At 38.3% G+C, this 19,574-nt stretch overlaps 1 protein-coding gene across 1 annotated transcript in view; it reads right to left on the reverse strand.

Moving 5' to 3' along the window:
* ZGRF1 (zinc finger GRF-type containing 1) overlaps positions 1-19,574 on the reverse strand; it is an 84,899-nt gene that overhangs the window by 26,488 nt on the left and 38,837 nt on the right. Inside the window, exons 11-16 of the mRNA XM_033215026.1 lie at positions 17,158-17,308; positions 14,393-15,045; positions 13,569-13,707; positions 12,337-12,521; positions 10,778-10,974; positions 7,801-7,940 (exon numbers count right to left, since the gene is read on the reverse strand). Coding sequence (XP_033070917.1) covers positions 7,801-7,940; positions 10,778-10,974; positions 12,337-12,521; positions 13,569-13,707; positions 14,393-15,045; positions 17,158-17,308 — 1,465 coding nt within the window. The remainder of the gene's footprint in view (positions 1-7,800; positions 7,941-10,777; positions 10,975-12,336; positions 12,522-13,568; positions 13,708-14,392; positions 15,046-17,157; positions 17,309-19,574) is intronic.

Below are 19,574 nucleotides of genomic sequence, written 5' to 3' on the forward strand. Positions count from 1 at the left end.
GTTTTAGATTTCACTTTAGGGATCATTCTGTGGGTAACTGTGGTTTTCTAGTGCCTGGGGCTCTCTACCCCATAGCTCAGTTACACCCTCAACTCCCTGAGCTCCTTAAAGCTGACCAGACTAGAATGGGCCTTCCCCAACATGCACTGCCAGAAAGAAAAGCTGATACCGCCAGGGGAAAATGAGTTCACAGGCCAAAATATTGAGACATTCAAGGAACACAAAGAATTAAAAAAAAAAAAAAAAAGTTGGCCGGGCTCGGTGGCTCAAGCCTGTAATCCCAGCACTTTGGGAGGCCGAGACGGGTGGATCAAGAGGTCGGGAGATCGAGACCATCCTGGCTAACACGGTGAAACCCCGTCTCTACGAAAAATACAAAAAAAACTAGCCGGGCGAGGTGGCGGGCGCCTGTAGTCCCAGCTACTCCGGAGGCTGAGGCAGGAGAATGGTGTAAACCCGGGAGGCGGAGCTTGCAGTGAGCTGAGATCCAGCCACTGCACTCCAGCCTGGGAGACAGAGCCAGACTCCGTCTCAAAAAAAAAAAAAAAAAAAAAAAGAGGTAAAGGAAGATAGTAACAATGTAAAATAATAACAGCCGAGTGCAGTAGCACACAACTGTAGTCCTAGCTACTTGGGAGGCTGAGATGACAGAACTGCTTGAGCCCTAGAGTTTGAGACCAGCCTACGAAAAACAGTGAGAACTCATCTCAATAAATAAATACATATGTACATACATACAGGAAAACAGGCTAGGCACAATGGCTCATGCCTACAATCCCAACATTTTAGGAGGCCGAGTCAGGGGGATCACTTAAGCCCAAGAGTTCGAGATGTGCCAGGACAACATAGCAAGACCCCATCACTACAAAAAAATAAAAACATTAGCTGGGTGTAGTGGCTTGAACCTATAGTCCCAGCTACTCAGGAGGCTGAGGTGGGAGGATCACTAGGGCCTAGGAGGTCAACACTGCAGTGAGCCATGATTGCTCTATTCCAGCCTGGGTGACAGAATGAGACCCTGTCTCAAAAATTAAACAAAATAAACAAACAAAAAAACAAAAAACAGGAAAAAGAAATGAACACAAACATTAGGTTGGAAAAATATAACTGATAAATAGCAGGATGAATACATTTGAGGAATCAATAGCCAATTCAGATAAGCACATTGATGATATTTCCCAGAAGGAAGAAAGGACAAAAATTCAGGAAATATAAAGGAAAAACTAAGAGATTTGGAAGACAGATTCAGAAGTGCTAACATTTAAATAATAAAAGATCTAGAAAGGAGGGAAAGAATAAAGAGATAAAAAGAAAGATTATTTGAAGAAATAATGAAGATCCATTTCCCAGAAGTACAAAAAAAGATAATGAACTTTAGATTTAAAAGGTCCACAATGTGCCCAAAAGGAGAAACAAGGAAAAACCCAGTTAGACATTGTATAGAGAAATATAAGACTATCAAAGTAATCGAGAAAATTCTAAAACTCCCAGCCAGAAAGAGCACATAACACATAAAGAAATAAGAATCAGAGTGCCAGCCAGGCGTGGTGGCTCACACTTGTAATCTTTGGGAGGCCGAGGTGGGTGGATTACCTGAAGTCAGGAGTTTGAGACCAGCCTGGCCAACATGATGAAACACTGTCTCTACTAAAAATAAAAAAAAAAATTAGTTAGGCATAGTGGTAGACACCTGTAATCCCAGCTACTCAGGAGGCTGAGGCAGGAGAACCACTTGAACCCAGGAGGCGGAGATTGCAGTGAGCCCAGATTGCACCACTGCACTCCAGCCTGGGTAACGAGAGTGAAACTCTGTCTTAAAGAAAAAAAAAAAAAAAAAAAAAAAGCCAGGCACCATGGCTCATGCCTGTAATCCCAGCACTTTGGGAGGCCAAGGCGGGTGGATTACAAGATCAAGAGATGGAGACCATCCTGGCCAAAATGGTGAAACCCCGTCTCAACTAAAAATACAAAAATTAGCTGCATGTGGTGGCGTGTGCCTGTAGTCCCAGTTAATCGGGAGGCTGAGGCAGGAGAATCACCTCATCATTCAGGAGGCGGAGGTTGCAGTGAGCCGAGATCACACCACTGCACTCCAGCCTGGCGACAAAGCAAGACTAGGTCTCAAAAAAAAAAAAAAAAAAAAAATAGAATCACAGTGCCATCAGACTTTTCAACAACAATGAATACAAGATGATAACTAAGTATATTAAATGTTGGATTAAAATATTTGAAAGTGCCGTTTTTGTAGGTTGAAAGCATTAAAGGAAAAGAACTTAGAACCTAAAATTTTATATGTAGCCAAATTATTATCCAAAAAAGATAGAAAATAGATCTATACTAACCCAGTGTTTCAAGATTTAGACTAGAACTACTCAAAGCAGGCTGTCCTGGACAGTTTGTTACTGGTCTATAACAAGAAGCTTGTGCTAGAATATAATTCAACAAATCAACATAATGCTTCCTTCATTCAGAAAGCTTGCTACAAATAAAACAAAATACAGCTAAACTAAACAGCATGCTAATGATATAGGTGATCTACATTCTGGAGCAGCTCCTCAGCTCTCTTTGGGAACCAGTAAGTTTGTGGACCAGAACCAGCCTACAGACTCTACCTTGAGTAGCACTAGTCTAGATTTTGTTAACTGGGGGCAGGAGGGGGAAGAGTAAGGAAACGGATCAGGGGAAGAACCAAGGGATGTGGGTGCTTTCTTTTTTTTTTTTTTTTTTGAGACGGAGTCTCGCTCTGTCGCCCAGGCTGGAGTGCAGTGGCCAGATCTCAGCTCACTGCAAGCTCCGCCTCCCGGGTTTACGCCATTCTCTCGCCTCAGCCTCCCGAGTAGCTGGGACTACAGGCGCCCGCCATCTCGCCCGGCTAATTGTGTATTTTTTTAGTAGAGACGGGGTTTCACCGTGTTAGCCAGGATGGTCTCAATCTCCTGACCTCGTGATCCGCCCGTCTCGGCCTCCCAAAGTGCTGGGATTACAGGCTTGAGCCACCGCGCCCGGCCGTGGGTGCTTTCTAAGTATCTGTTTTATTGGGAGCGGGGGTAAGATTTAAATATTAATTTATTTTTTAAAAATAAGAAATGGTTTTAAAAAGCATAGTAAAATTAGAATAAACAAAAATAATTTAAGATTAAAGAAACATATCCAGGTATCAATTACTATAATAAAGTCAACTATTGGGTTTATGCTATTTACAAGTCACATCTTTAAAATTGAGACATATGCTGTTTATAAGGAACACCTGTAATATAAGAACAAACAAAGATTAAAAAATGAAAAAAGACTTATGAAACTAATACTAGTCAAAATAAACTTAACATACCTATATCAACAGACTTTTAAGAAAAAATTATTAGAGGAGAGGATCATCTCTACATAATGATATGTTTACCCCGACGTTAATAATAATTTAAAATATATATGTACCCAATAAAATAGCCCTAACATATAAGATGCAAAATGTAATAAATAGCAGGGAGAGAGTGCACCACAGAGGAAATTTTCAACTCATCTCCCTTAATTACTTAGATAACTGCCACAAAAAGTTGGCAAGACTATATAGAAGATCTAGACAAGACAATTAATAAGCTTGATCTGACCATTAAAGAGTTCTGTATTCAACAATTAGAGAAAATGTATTTCTCTTGTACTATGCCATTAAAAACAGCCTTAAAAATATCGCTTCTCAGTCTTTTGGCTAAGATCAAGTGTACAAAAACCTTAGTAGGCCAGCTGCGGTGGCTCACGCCTGTAATCCCAACACTTTGGGAGGCTGAAGCAGGCAGATTACTTGAGGCTAGGAGTTTGAGACTAGCCTGGCCAACATGGTGAAAACTTGTCTCTACTAAAACTAAAAAAATGTAGTGGGTGTTGTGGTGGGTGCCTCTAATCCCAGCTACTTGGGAGGCTGAGACAGGAGAATTGCTTGAACCTGGGAGACGGAGGTTGCAGTGAGCTGAGATCGTGCCACTGCACTCCATCCCGGGTAACAGAGCAAGACTCGACTCAAACATACATACATACATACATAAATTTAATAAATTTTAAAGAATAATATAAAAATAAAAATATCTACCTATTACATATTTAAGTCAGAAGTTAATAAAAAGTTAAACTAGAAATTCCCTACATTTTTGAATATTAAAACACATGCTAAATGACTCACAGGTTAAAAAAGAAATCTCAATGGGAAATTTAAAACAAACTAAATTATAATGAAAAAAATACTTCAGCAAAAATAGACTGGTAGGCCAGGCGCTGAGGCTCACATCTGTAAACTCAACACTTTGGGAGCCTAGGCAGGCAGATCACTTGAGGTGAGGAGTTCAAGACCAGCCTGGCCAACATGGTGAAACCCTATCTCTACTAAAAATACAAAAAGTTAGCTGGGTGTGGTGGTAGTCCCAGTATGGAAGTATGGGAAGCTGAGGCAGGAGAATTGCTTGAACCCAGGAGGTGGAGGTTGCAGTGAGTCAAGCTCATGCCACTGCACTGCAGCCTGTGCAACAGAGGGAGACTCTGTCTCCAAAAAAAAGGAGAGTCCATTTTATTTTGACAGTCCTAATAAAAATCCTTCTTCTTTTTTTTTGAGACAGTCTTGCTTTGTCACCCAGACTAGAGTGCAGTGGCATGATCTTGGCTCACTGCAACCTCCGCCTGCCAGGTTCAAGCGCCTGTAATCCCAGCTACTCCGGAGGCTGCTGGAGAATGGTGTGAATCTGGGAGGCAGAGCTTGCAGTGAGCCGAGATCATGCCACTGCAGTCCAGCCTGGGGACAAAGTGAGACTCTGTCTCAAAAAAAAAAAAAGATAAATAGATGGAACTTCATTAAACTATTAGTAAAAAGCTTCTGCACAGCAAAAGAAACAATCATCAGGGTAAACAGACAACCCATAGAGTGGGAGAAAATCTTCACAATCTATACATCTGACAAATGATCTACAAGAAACTCAAACAAATCAGCAAGAAAAAATCAAATGATGCCATCAAAAAGTGGGCTAAGGACGTGAATAGACAATTCTCAAAAGAAGATATACAAATGGCCAACAAACATGAAAAAATGCTCAACATCACTAATGATCAGGGAAATGCAAATCAAAACCACAAGGCAATACTGCCTTACTCCTGCAAGAATGGCCATAATCAAAAAAATCAAAATTAATAGTTGTTGGCAAGGATGTGGTGAAAAGGGAACACTTTTACACTAATAGTGGAAATGTAATCTAGTACAACCAGTGGAAAACAGTGTGAAGATTCCTTAAAGAACTAAAAGTAGAATTACCATTTGATCCAACAATCCCACTACTGGGTATCAATTCAGAGGAAAAGAAGTCATTGCACAAAAAAGATACTTACACGTTTACAGCAGCACAATTCACAATTACAAAAATATGAAACCAGCCCAAATGCCCATCAATCAACAAGTGGATAAAGAAATTGTGATACAGATAGATACACACACACACACACACACACACACACACACCCACACACCATGGAATACTATTCAGTCATAAAACGGCACAAAATATGGCATTTGCAACAACCTGGATGGAACTGGAGACAATTCTAAGTGAAGTAACTCAGGAATAGAAAATCAAACATCGTATGTTCTTAATCATAAGTGAGAGCTAAGTTATGAGGGTGCAAAGGCATAAGAATAATACAATAGACTTTGGGGACTCAGGGGAAAGGGTAAGCAGGGTGGTGAAGGATAAAAGACTACAAATTTGGTACAGTGTATACTGATTAGGTGATAGGTGTAGCAAAATCTCAGAAATCACTACTAAAGAATTTATTCATGTAACCAAACACCACCTCTTCCCTCAAAAAATTATGGAAATTAATAATAAAGATTTAAATGTCAAAAACCAAACTGTAAAAACATTTAGTAGAAAATATAGGTGAGTAATTTTAGAACTCAGCATAGGAAAAGATTTTTAAGATAAGATATAAAAAGCACTGTCAAAAAGAAAAGATTACAATAAATATGACTATTGTAAAATTAAGATTTTTATTTATCTAAAGATATCTTAAAGTAAGTGAAAAGACATGATCTGAGGAGCAGATATTCACAATATACATAATCAACAAAGAATTAATATGAAGAATACATAAAGAACTTCTATAAATAAAAGAAGGTTATAAAGAACCCAATAGTAAAATGGCTAAGAAGAAACACATGTAACTAATAAACACATGAAGAGTATTTTAACATCACTGGTGAGCAGAGAAATGTAAACTAAAACCACAATGCAATCATCTTACACTCATTTCAATGAGTTGATCTATAAGATCTCTTATACTCAGGTTGAATACAAACTGATAGAGCCACTTTGGAAATCAGTTTGGCACTACAATCTAAAGATGTGTGAAGTATCTTCATATGCTGTAATGCAGCATTTTTATTCCTAGAGTAATATTCAAAAGAAACCTGTACATACCTACAAGACAGTACAAGAATATTCACAACACCCTGTTCACAGTGGTAAAACTTGGAAACCCAATGAAAATAAACTATAGCATGTTTACAAAATATTATACAACAGTCAAAACAAATAATCTAGACTAGATTTAAGAACAACAACATGGATAAATTGTAGCAACATACTAACCAAAAAAAGATAAATTCCAAAAGATTATATACGGAATGACATCATTTTAGTAAGGTCTAAAAAAACTAAAAATTTTATTTGGCTCTTTAGGAATTCATTTACATAAATCTATACACAAACGAAAGAAAAATGCTGGTGTGTGCAAGGATCAAAATGATAATTACCTTGGGTTTGGAGAGACAAGATGAGGTAGTGGGGTTAACTTAAATGTAGGTTGGTATAAAGGTACTAGATTTTGATTTGGTTTGTGGGCTCACAAATGCTTATTATATTATTTTAAATAACTAACTAACTAAATAACTAAATGAAAGTGAGCTATGTGAGGACCAATGACTAAGAGTAGGTCACAAAATCACAAATAATGATTAATCCAACTTAGTGCACCTAAGGCCCTTTAAAAACACTCAGTGCTGGCCAGGGATGGTGGCTCATGTCTATAATCCCATGGTAGCCAAGGTGGGTGGACCACCTGAGGCCAGGAGTTCAAGACCAGGCTGGCCAACATGGTGAAACCATCTCTACTAAAAATACAAAAATTAGCTGGACTTGGTGGCGTGCACCTGTAATCCCAGCTACTCGGGATTGAACCCAGGAGGCAGAGGCTGCAGTGAGCCTAGATCACGCTACTGCACTCCAGCCTTGGCAACAGAGTAAGACTCTGTCTCGGGGGTGGGGGGAAATGTTTAAAGGATTTTATTTGCAAATATACAAAATTTGGGGTTCAATGTTGCCAAATTACATAGACAATAAAAGAAGCATCAACAAACTCATTATTACATATTTTCGGTTTATTTTTGACATTAAATCAGGGCACAGTTGAGTCAATATACTTACTTATATGATTCCAATAACTAATTAAATGTCTTTGGTATCCCTTTTAATGAAGTTTTTAAAAAGCCCTAACATCTTAAAATATATTTTTTAGAAATGGTCTAATTTATTCTATAATTAGTTTATAATACACAGTACTATTAAATTATATATTAATTTTACTTTTAAATACTATTAAATTATATATTAAATTTTACTTTTAAATTATATTAAATTATACTATTAATTTTATACTAAATTATACTTTTAAAATTTAATATAAAATTCTTTAATATAAACAACTTATACAGCTGTATGTAATGGAGATATAAGGCTAGATTGAATCACCAGTATGATCAGATCAACTTACTTTTGCTATAAGCTGAAGAACTTTCCTTCCGACTCAGCTTAAGATAAAGTTTGGTTTTTGGTTCATTATAAAACTCAGGATTTACAGTAGTAAACTTCTTTAGTTTGCCATACTGTTTTCTCTGAAAATCAAATCCTTTTCTGAAAAGGGAATAAAAAATAAAAATGAGTTGTAATAATATTAAGGTGCAAGTTTTTTGAAAATCTTTAAAATACAGTATGAAAAGAACCAGGTTTTTATATGTGTACCTACTTTCATAACGTGTATACAAAATATAAATATATTTTATCAAAGTAAGAAAATAACAACTCTCACAGAACTGTCATCAGTTTTAGAAGAGATTGAGATAGAAAAGTATCTGAAAGATAGAACACCTCGTGTACTTTTAAAAATCTTTAAATTTAATTTGTTTTATTGGTATATAATAGTTACACATACTTTAGGAGTACATGTGATCTCCTGGTCTCTTTACACATTGTGTAATGATCAAATCAAATCAGGGAAACTGGGATATTCATCATTTCAAACACTGATCTTTTCTTTGTGGTGGGAACATTACAATTCTTCTCTTCTAGTTATTCTGAATATACAATAAATTATTAACTATAATTTCCCTACTGTATTCCTTTTTCTTTCTTTTTTTTTTTTTTTTACATTTTAACCAACCTCTCTTCATTTCCCACCCCCTTTTCTTCCCAGCTTCTGGTAACCACCATTCTACTCTCTTACTTCCATGAGATCTGCTTTTTTAGCTCCACATATGAGTAAGAACATGCAATATTTGTCTTTTGGTATCTGGCTTCTTTCTTTTTTTTTTTTTCTTGATACTGATTGAGACAGAGTCTGGCTTTGTTGCCCAGGCTGGAAGTGCAGTGGCATGACCTTGGCTCAGTGCAACCTCCACCTCCTGGGCTCATCCTGTTTCAGCCTCCCAAGTAGCTGGGACTACAGGTGCAGGCCACCACACCTGGCTAATTTTTTTATTTTTTGTAGAGACCAGGTTTCAAGAGACAACATTTCATCAAGTTGCCCAAGCTGGTCTTGAACTCCTGTGTTCAAGTGATTCGCCCACCTTGACCTCCCAAAGTTCTGGGATTACAGGTGTGAGACCATGCCTGGCCTTTGGCTAATTTCACTTAACATAATGACCTCCAGTTGTTGCAAATTACAGGCCTTCAGTCTTCTTTATGCCTGAGTAAGATCCCATTGTGTATGTGTGTGTGTGCTTAATATACCACATTTTTTTTATCCATTCATCCTCTGACAGACACTTAGGTTGATTCCATATCTTGGCTATTGTGAATACTGCTGAAATAAACATGAAAGTGCAGGTATCTCTTTGATATACTTATTTCCTTTCTTTTGGATACATACCCAAGATTGGGATTGCTGGATCATATGATAGTTCTATTTTTTTTTTTTTTTTTTTGAGGAACCTCATTTTCCAAACTATAAAATGGGAATAACTTATTCCCATATCTCCATCTTACAGGCTATTATAATAATTACAGAAAAGAACTCATGTGAGGCCAGGTGTGGTGGCTCACGCCTGTAATCCCAGCACTTTGGGAGGCCGAGGCAGGCGGGTCACAAGGTCAGGAGATCAAGACCATCCTGGCTAACATGGTGAAACCCCGTCTCTACTAAAAATACAAAAAATTAGCCGGGCATGGTGGCGGGCGCCTGTAGTCCCAGCTACTCCGGAGGCTGAGGCAGGAGAATGGCCTGAACCCAGGAGGCAGAGCTGCAGTGAGCCAAGATCGCGCCACTGCACTCCAGCCTGGGAGACAGTGAGACTCCGTCTCAAAAAAGAAAAAAAAAAAAAAAAAATTCGTGTAAAGTGCCTAGTTACAAGAGGGCCTGGCATATATCAGCTCCCAATAAAAATGTTACTATTAAATCACCATGCAAATGGTCTTTAAATAATCTAAACTTTTATAAAAGACATACTTCCAAAAAGTAGCATTCTATTATCCTATAAGCTATGTAGGTCAGACATGCAAACAATCAGTTATTTATTATGCCACACTGCTAAAAATTATTCCTATAGTTTGTCGGATAGGGTTTCCCTTAGGATTGTGGAACACAGCCCCAACTATACATAAAATAAGTTAGAAAAATAGCACCCTGCTAGTTATACTGATATTGCTCACACTATTTGATGTTTAGAGGGAGTCGAAATAACTTTAAAGACTTATTCCCTGGCCGAGCATAGTAGCTCACGCCTCCAATTCCAGCACTTCAGGAGGCTGAGATGGGAGGATCGTTTCAGTCCAGGAGTTCGAAACCAGCCTGGGCAATACAGCAAGACTCCAACTCTACAAAAATTTCAAATTAGCTGGGCATGGTGGCATAGGCCTGAAGTTCTAGCTACTCAGGAGGCTGGGCCAGGTGGAGAGCTTGAGCCCAAGAGTTCAAGGCTGCAGTGAGCTAAGGATCACACCACTGCACCCCAGCCTGGGCAACAGAGCAAGATCTTGTCACTATATAATTAAAAAAAAAAAAAAGACGGCCGGGCGTGGTGGCTCAAGCCTGTAATCCCAGCACTTTGGGAGGCCAAGATGGGCGGATCACGAGGTCAGGAGATCGAGACCATCCTGGCTAACACGGTGAAACCCCGTCTCTACTAAAAAATACAAAAAAAAAAAAAAAAAAACTAGCCGGGCGAGGTGGCGGGTGCCTGTAGTCCCAGCAATTCGGGAGGCTGAGGCAGGAGAATGGCGTAAACCCGGGAGGCGGAGCTTGCAGTGAGCTGAGATCCGGCCACTGCACTCCAGCCTGGGTGACAGAACGAGACTCCGTCTCAAACAAACAAACAAAAAAAGACTTATTCCCATTTTGCAGGTTTAGAAACTGAGGTATTCCATCTTTTAAATAGTTTTCCTATCTTAATCTCTTTCAAAACTGATGATAGTTCTGTGAAGGCTGTCGTTTTCTTATATAATCACAGGCAATCCCTTGGTACTATAAAACATACCTCACCAAAAGCTGGCATTCCTCATAGAGTGGTATCTTTTGACTTCTTAAGTACAAGCCAATACTCTTAATATCACTTAAAACCATGCCAGGTCGAGCTCCTTCCTGTGTTAAATATCCTGGAGTCATGTCCTCAAGCCATTTAAAGAATTTACATCGATCAGCTTTGGGTCCATCACATGTATAAAAGAGACGACCCTAAGGCGAACGAAAAAAGATCAACATTTAGTGAAAAAAAAGCTTTTATTTTTCGATTATTTTTGTGTGTGTCAAGGCTTCTATGCAGACTGCTTGGCATTACTATACTCCAGTAAATTAGTCACTATACAACTTAACTTTACTATTAATTTAAAATTTAAAACCACCTGCTTTTCCATTTACTTTCTCTTTATCAAAAGATTACATTATTCTGAGAGTAAAAGCTTATTTGAAAATTTGCTTTTCTGATTTAAAATGTTCACTATAAACAACCTGAAAGCTGCCCAGAAGCACTGAATATCTTATCCATTTCTTTCTATCCTTTTTTCTCATTCACGTAAGTACACACACACCACAACCCAACAAGAACAAACACATGTAAAATTTTTTAAACAAAACTTAGATGATACATTTTCTACTCCGTAACCTACCCTTCGTACCCAACAACATAGTATGAGCATGAAACTATGTCATCAAATAATCTTAAAAAGAAAACAAAGACTTTTAGTAGCTATATTTTAGTCCACAGTTATACCACTATTTATGAATTTTGGCTTTTGACGCCTAAATTTAAATCCAAATTTATACACTTAGCTAACAATAAAGCGGGATATGCAAACGGTGGAAGCAAATTGTATTATGAATGAAAGCACAGTTCTACAATGAGTATAAGTCATCAATCAACATACGTTTTACTAACCTGACTCCCTCCATAATATATTATTAACAATATAAATTAAGTCAGCATACTTTTCTATTCCTCTGGCCTTATCTGTTACTTGTACTGGGGATTACATGGTAGACTAGTTTCAACCTTCATTTTTTTCAGGCTCATTTCTGAAATCTCTAAGCTCTCAGGTTGAAACACATCCCCCTTCTCAGTGATCTCACTATAACTTAGGCATATTCCTCCTATTTTATCAATTACAGAAGTATGTAAAATTTTCAGGTGGGCACAGTGGCTTATGCCTGTAATCCTAGCACTTTGGGAGGCCAAGGCAGGAGGATGGCTTGAGCCCAGAAGTTCAAGGCTGCAGTGAGCTATGATCACGGCACTGCACTCCAGCCTGGGCAACAGTGAGACCCTGTCTCTAAAATAATAATAATAATAAAAATAAAATAAAAATACTACACAAAAAGATTCTAAGCAACTTGAAGGTTAATTTTAACTCATATTTTTGTATCCTAGAGCACAGATCATTCTTTCAATAAAACTTTGAGAATTTAATGTGTGTTAGGTACTAGCACCTCAAATAGAAAGCTCTTAAGACTCACTCTTTAAGCTTATCATGAAGTAGTAGGTACCTAAACCCTTTATAAGAGAAGTATTTGGTATGGTAGCGGGAGGGGAAGCAAGAATACCTTATTTGGACCTTCCTTTTTAACCATGACAAGTTTTGCAGGTTGACTATGATGGCAGGATGGCACATTATTTTCTACGTTTTTCAGTTTCTCTCCCTTCAATGATGTGTAAAATGATATGTCAACTTTTGAAAGAGCTTTGTGCAAGTTTTGTGCTAACCCAAAGAGCAATATATTTAGATGTTCTACAAAAAAAAAGAGATAGAGCAGAAAATTAAATACAAAATAATTTTGTTTGTATTACATGTGCTGTTTGTAGCTAAATTTGAATAGCCTTTAAACAGGGTCATACACAATACGAATTTCCATTTTTAAAAGTTATTTTCTGCTAAATTTAACAGGTCATTTGTAACACTTCTACTTAAAAAAAAAAGAAAGAAAGAAAGAAAGAAAGAAAAACTCTTAACTTGCAAAAGATAATCCTGGCCAAGTGTGGTGGCTCATGCCTGTAATCAAAGCACTTTGGGAGGCCAAGGTGAGTAGACTGCTTGAGCCCAGGGGCTCAAGACCAGCCTGAGCCACATGGTGAAACCTCATTTCTGCTAAATATACAAACATTAGCTGGGTTGGCCGGGCACGGTGGCTCACACTTGTAATCCCTGCACTTTGGGAGGCTGAGGCGGGCGGATCACGAGGTCAGGAGATTGAGACCATCCTGGCTAACACGGTGAAACCCCATCTCTACTAAAAATACAAAAAAAAATTAGCTGGGCATGGTGGCAGGCGCCTGTAGTTCCAGCTACTCCGGAGGCTGAGGCAGGAGAATGGTGTGAACCTAGGGGGCGGAGTTTGCAGTGAGCCGAGATTGGGCCACTGCGCTCCAGCCTGGGGGACAGAGCAAGACTCCGTGTCAAAAAAAAAAAAAAAATTAGCTGGGTATGGTGGTGTGCACCTGTGGTTCCAGCTACTCGGGAGGCTGAAGCGGGAGGATTGCTTGAGGCTGGAAGGCAAGGTTGCAGTGAGCCAAGACTGCTCCACTGCACTACAGCCTGGGCAACAGAGTGAGATCCTGTCTCAAAAAAAAGAAGATTGTCATCTCCCACTTTTAAAACTCAGTTTGGATCTGAAATTAGAATAAAAGTTACTGTTCAAAAACTAGAACATATGAAAAATAACAAATCTTGAATGAGATATTTAGTATGAAAATTCACAATATAATGTATCATACTCTCACAATTCTACTACTTACATGAAGCAGCAATCGTAATACAATAAAAACTCAACAGCCATACCTATGAGGCAAGATGTGAAAGTCTGCTTATAATGAGCAGGAGACTGAAAAACAGCTGGTATGTGAATTTGCCTTTGGGGAAGATAAGCAGATTTTATTTTCTGCCCACTTGGAAAACATAGCTCAGAGCCACTTATCTCCTGCAATGGAATAATTCAAGTTATCATAGCAACTCCAGAAAAATACTGTTTACTAAAAAGTAAATTATTTTTCATAGACTTATTTTTTTAATTAATTCTTTTGATTTCTAGGATTCTTGAAAATTACTTTCAAATTTTAAATGAGAAACCAAATACAGCAAGAATACCTACAAATGGCATTTTTAACCCTAAATAAGAGTAACTTTTCTTATCTGCCCCTTAATAAGTTTTTATATATTTTTTGCTAGGAAAAGTTTAACTGATGTGAATGGATCATTATGCATCTTTATTTCTGGTTATGACTATAATAAGGATTATTCACAATTAACGTGAAATAAGATGCACCTTTACCCCAATGATGACTTAATCAGCAAACACAATTGACAGTCAAAAGTAAAAACAATCATTGCAATGGTAGTAGTGATGGAAACAAAAATAGGAGCTATCACTTATTAAGTATTGATAATGTACCAGACACTGTACCAGATACTTTCAAATAAATCATTTCATTCAATGTTCACTACTATTATGAGAGATTTTAAGTAAAAGATGATGTGACTGCAGCTCAGAGTTAGGAAAAGCCATCTGTTCAAATTGCTCCTATGCAGTATATTTTGTTAATTCTTTTGTTGAAATTCAGACAATAACTATTGGAAAAATGTACAAGACTGGTACATTTCCTCACCTGTAAATCCTTTACACTATAGTTGTAGCAGGTAGACCCTCCTAATACATTTTTAATTTCCTCTGTCTTAGAAGTCTGCTTTAAATTCAGAGAAAGTACTTTCTTTCTGGAAACCAATTCTTGACTGCTAAAATCCTGCTGCTGTTGATAGAGCATGCCTTTTATCATTTGCAAATGCACAGAGTTTAAAGAGTTTTCATTGACAACATCACTCTGTCTTTTACTTGTGTCTCTAAAATGCATCCCAGAAACAGCCTCAGCAGAAAAGCCATCAGTTATTCTCTTATCAACTCTGTCTGGAGTAGTCACGTTGCATTGGGATGTGTTTTGATATTTCAGCCACTTGCTCTGAGTAGACATATTATTGAGAAGTGTAACATCCCCTGGAGTCACTTCCCCAGATTCTTCAGAGAAAGAGGTTTCATTTTGGTCCTCAGGCTCAATGCTAAAAGGAAGAACTGCTGACTTTTCACACAAGTGGAGCATGGGGGAACCAGAAGACTTGTATGTGTTAGAGTTGATCATACACAAATGAGAGTCTAAGTCAGCTGGCCCATCAGTAGGTGGCAAAGTAATAAGTGGAACCTGGGTTCTACTTACTAATGAAAGCCTTTGAAGGTTCTCATTCTCCAGAGAACTGGATTTTTTCATCCCTGAAAAAACAGAATGCTGATTAAATAAAAATGTTCTACTAGTTATCACCTAGGCTCTAGAAAACAGTGGGTATACAAAAGCAAAAAGTAGCAACTTGCCCTGAAAAAAAAAATCATATTATTTTGTTTCCTTAAAAAAAATTAATGGTTTTAATCTCAAAAAAAATATTTCAAAGCTTAATTCATATATACTGAAACATTTTTAGGGTTGATGAAGTCCCTCTTTTTCTTCTTCTCCTTAACTAATGATTTTTTTCCTAATTACTAAATTATGTTTATATAGCACTTAACGTTTTCAAAGCACTTTAAAGCTAACGACAACCAAAAAATGCATCATTCTCATTTTACAAATGAGATTACAAAGGCTTAGAGGTAGCATAACTACAAAGTGGCAGAGTCAGGATAAGAACCTAGACTAGCCGGGCGCGGTGGCTCAAGCCTGTAATCCCAGCACTTTGGGAGGCCGAGACGGGTGGATCACGAGGTCAGGAAATCGAGACCATCCGGGCTAACACGGTGAAACCCCGCCTCTACTAAAAAAACAAAAAACTAGCCGGGCGAGGTGGCGGGCACCTGTAATCCCAGCCACTTGGGAGGCTGAGGCAGGAGAATGGCGTGAACCCGGGAGGCGGAGCTTGCAGTGAGCTGAGATCCGGCCACTGCACTCCAGCCTGGGCGACAGAGTGAGACTCCGTCTCAAAAAAAAAAAAAGAACCTAGACTACTTTTTTATATCTACTTTCATTCTTTCTCCAGAGACTGAAATTCATGGTTCATTTATATGACTATGTGATTGTAACTTCCTTTAGATATTTTTACACTCATGAATTATGTTACCCTTCAGAGTAAAAAATATTTTAGCTTTATTTTGATCTAATGGTGTTTGATAAGAGGAGAATTCTGGTAAACTCATGGCAAATTCTGTCTGAAAAAGTTTAATGATTCTAATGATTCGTTGTGTGTCAGCAGCTTTAGTGATATATTCCTAAAAATCTAAGAAGCAATAAATATTTGTTGAATATATAAAAAAATGAATAATACTGCATCAGAATTATGCAAGCTGATAGTTTTTATCTGACAATACTATGGATACCTATTTTATAATAATGTACCTTCCTGACAGAGTTTTTGTTTTGCTGTTAATACACTCTGGAGATCATCTGGAAAGTAGCAGAGCAGTAGGTGAGCCAGTGAATATTCTTTTATAAAATGCTATGTTGTAATTCTAACAAGTCAATCAAGTAACACTGAAAGAAAAGTTAAAAATCCATTAAACTAAAAGATTCATGGTATAACTGTGAAAATCATCTACTGTTCATTACCATATCACTTGTTCTTGAATACCCACTCCCGTCCGTGTATTTGATTCTTCTCTACCTTGTTGTCTTCTACCAAGCACACCCAGAAAATCTTCTCTAACCCAACTACCAATTCACATTACAAAATTTTTTGTATCATCCATCCAAAATCAAAAAAATTATCTACAACTGACCCCTCACCCAACATAAATTCAGAATCAGGGGAAGATATATTGATAAGATTATAAGAAAAGAGAGAAGAAAAGAAATTTTAGTGAAAGGGATCCTAGAGAATAGTATTATATTCATCAAAAAGCAGAAGCTGACTCATAGTGAAGGGCCAAAATATATGAAAACCCCGAGTCCTAGGCATGCAAGTGTGGAACAGCAGTTGAAGAGTTCAGGATCCCAAAGCAAAAAGAGAAACTAAGAGGTTATGCTAAAGTCAACCAATGGTGTTGATGAGACATTTGCAATGAGTCATTCCTCTGGAACAGGAAGGGGCTGTAAAGGGGTCAGATGCTGCAGTTACAGCTGTGAGAAGTACTAACAATGGTAGAAGATACTTTCAGGGGTCTGTGTTGACAAAGTTGGGAGGAGAAACAAGAAGGAACTAGATAGCTAGAAGGGAATATTGTACCTGGAATAGCTATCTATGATAGAAAAAGTTCAAAGGAAGAAAAGTTATGGAAAGGCTTCAAGGGGTATGACACTGAATCTGGTTCTAAGATATATTTAGTGTAATAATCTCTCAAATAAAAAATTTCATCTCTTAAATGAATAGACAGATATTAGAGCAATATGGTAACGACTACCCTCCAAGTTGAGAAAATGAAGATCATCAGGTAAAGTTCTTGCTTTCAGGGATGTCTCAGAGAATTCTACCATGAAGTCTTCATCTCTTGAGTTCAAAGAAAAGGTAGAAATAGGGCTCAACGTAGAGACGTTTTGTTCTGGTGATGTCACCTACACAGAAAGAAGAATCAAAACTACAGACCAAAATCTTCTGATTTTTTTCTTTAGTTTCAATGAATTTTAGTAATCTATATTATAAAAATAATGATTTAGGCCGGGCGCGGTGGCTCAAGCCTGTAATCCCAGCACTTTGGGAGGCCGAGACGGGCGGATCACGAGGTCAGGAGATCGAGACCATCCTGGCTAACACGGTGAAACCCCGTCTCTACTAACAATACAAAAAACTAGCCGGGCGAGGCGGCGGGCGCCTGTAGTCCCAGCTACTCGGGAGGCTGAGGCAGGAGAATGGCATAAACCCGGGAGGCGGAGCTTGCAGTGAGCTGAGATCCGGCCACTGCACTCCAGCCCGGGCGACAGAGCGAGACTCCGTCTCAAAAAAAAAAAAAAAAAAAATGATTTAAAGCACATTATGTAGAGCTATGGTGGGGGCAACAACTATAAAACTTCTTCCAAAAAGGACGGGATAAATTTACTAAAATCAACAAGAATAACAGTAAAATATAGAGAAAAAATCTTTCAGATTTATTTGAAGTGGGTCAGATTTTGATTTGGACTGGTCTGGGTTATTAGGATTTGGTCCTGAAGATCAATTGCCATTCTAAGGGGCTCGGGCCAAATTAGACCTCATGTTTATAGCTGTGAAGGTCTAAATCCCTGCAGACTCAAGGACTGAACAGTTTTCTCTTATGTCCTCAAGTCCATAGTTGATCTGAACTTCAAGACATTGCTCCAAAATGAAGTGAAATTTAAAAATATATCCCAGCTATACAGTGCATATGTTATTCTTGTTAGAACAGCATTTAATTTTGCTGCTACTTCTTCCAGAAATTAATCATCTTAAAATCTAATATGATGAGCAAATATATATACAATATATATATTTGTATAAGCACAGGGGCCGGGCGCGGTGGCTCAAGCCTGTAATCCTAGCACTTTGGGAGGCTGAGACGGGCGGATCACGAGGTCAGGAGATCGAGACCATCCTGGCTAACACGGTGAAACCCCGTCTCTACTAAAAATACAAAAAAACTAGCTGGGCGAGGTGGTGGGTGCCTGTAGTCCCAGCTACTCAGGAGGCTGAGGCAGGAGAATGGCATAAACCCGGGAGGCGGAGCTTGCAGTGAGCTGAGATCCGGCCACCGCACTCCAGCCTGGGCAACAGAGCGAGACTCCGTCTCAAAAAAAAAAAAAAAAAGAATTCTTTGACAAGCACAGAATAAAAGAATAAAATTTGGAAGAATACATACCATATTGTTAGAGTGGTTTCAGATGGGAATGGAATTGGGGGAAAAGCTCTTTTACTTATAACTTCATACTCTTGTAAATGATTTGAACTTGCTAAAATGAGTATGTTAGTGAGTGTATGATATTTTCCTTAATAAATGACAATAGCCAGGCACAGTGGCTCACTCCTGTAATCCCAGCATTTTGGGAGGCTGAGACGGGTGGATCACCTGAGGTCAGGCATTTGAGACCAGCCTGGGCAACACAGTGAAACCCTGTCTCTACCAAAATACAAAAAATTAGCCAGGCATGGCGTCGTGCTCCTGTAATCCCAGCTACTTGTGAGGCTGAGACAGGGGAACCGCTTGAACCTGGGAAGCGAGGTTTCAGTGAGCTGAGATCACACCATTACACTCCAGCCTAGGCAACAGAGCAAGACTCCTTCTCAAAAAAAAAAGACAATAAAGATTCAAAGTTTATAAGCTTATATATACATTTTACAGCATTTTCTTGATTGGCTACTGGGTTCTGGGTGCTGTGCTAGGAAATAAAGATGTGAAAAAATACTCATGATCCCTGGACTCAAGGAGTTCGGTTCAGTGGAAGACAGACAAATGGGAAATTACAATCATCACCATAAAAATAGTTTTATTATATTTCTGAGTTCTTACTATATGCCAACACTATATATTTTTAATTTGTTTAATCCTTATCACAACCATATGAGGTGGGTACTCTTATTTTCCTTATTTTACAACTGAGGGAAGTGAGAAAAAGAACAATTTAGCACTTAAATTTGCTTTATTCATCAAGCTTATAAGGGAGTTCAAATCTAGCCAGTCTAGACTATATTGCCTCTTTAATAAAAATAACAGTAACAGGCAATACTTACTGAGTACAGTATTCTGTTCTGTTCCCCTACTACCCTCTCCACAAACTTGCCAGAGTTCTTTCTAAAATGTAAGTTTGATTATTTCACTCCTCTGATCAAAACCCTCCAATGCTCCCAATCTCTCTTAAAGTATGAGGCAGC

The sequence above is a fragment of the Trachypithecus francoisi genome, unplaced genomic scaffold, assembly GCF_009764315.1.
Source record: "Trachypithecus francoisi isolate TF-2019V2 unplaced genomic scaffold, Tfra_2.0 Lachesis_group1, whole genome shotgun sequence".
Lineage (NCBI taxonomy): Eukaryota > Metazoa > Chordata > Mammalia > Primates > Cercopithecidae > Trachypithecus > Trachypithecus francoisi.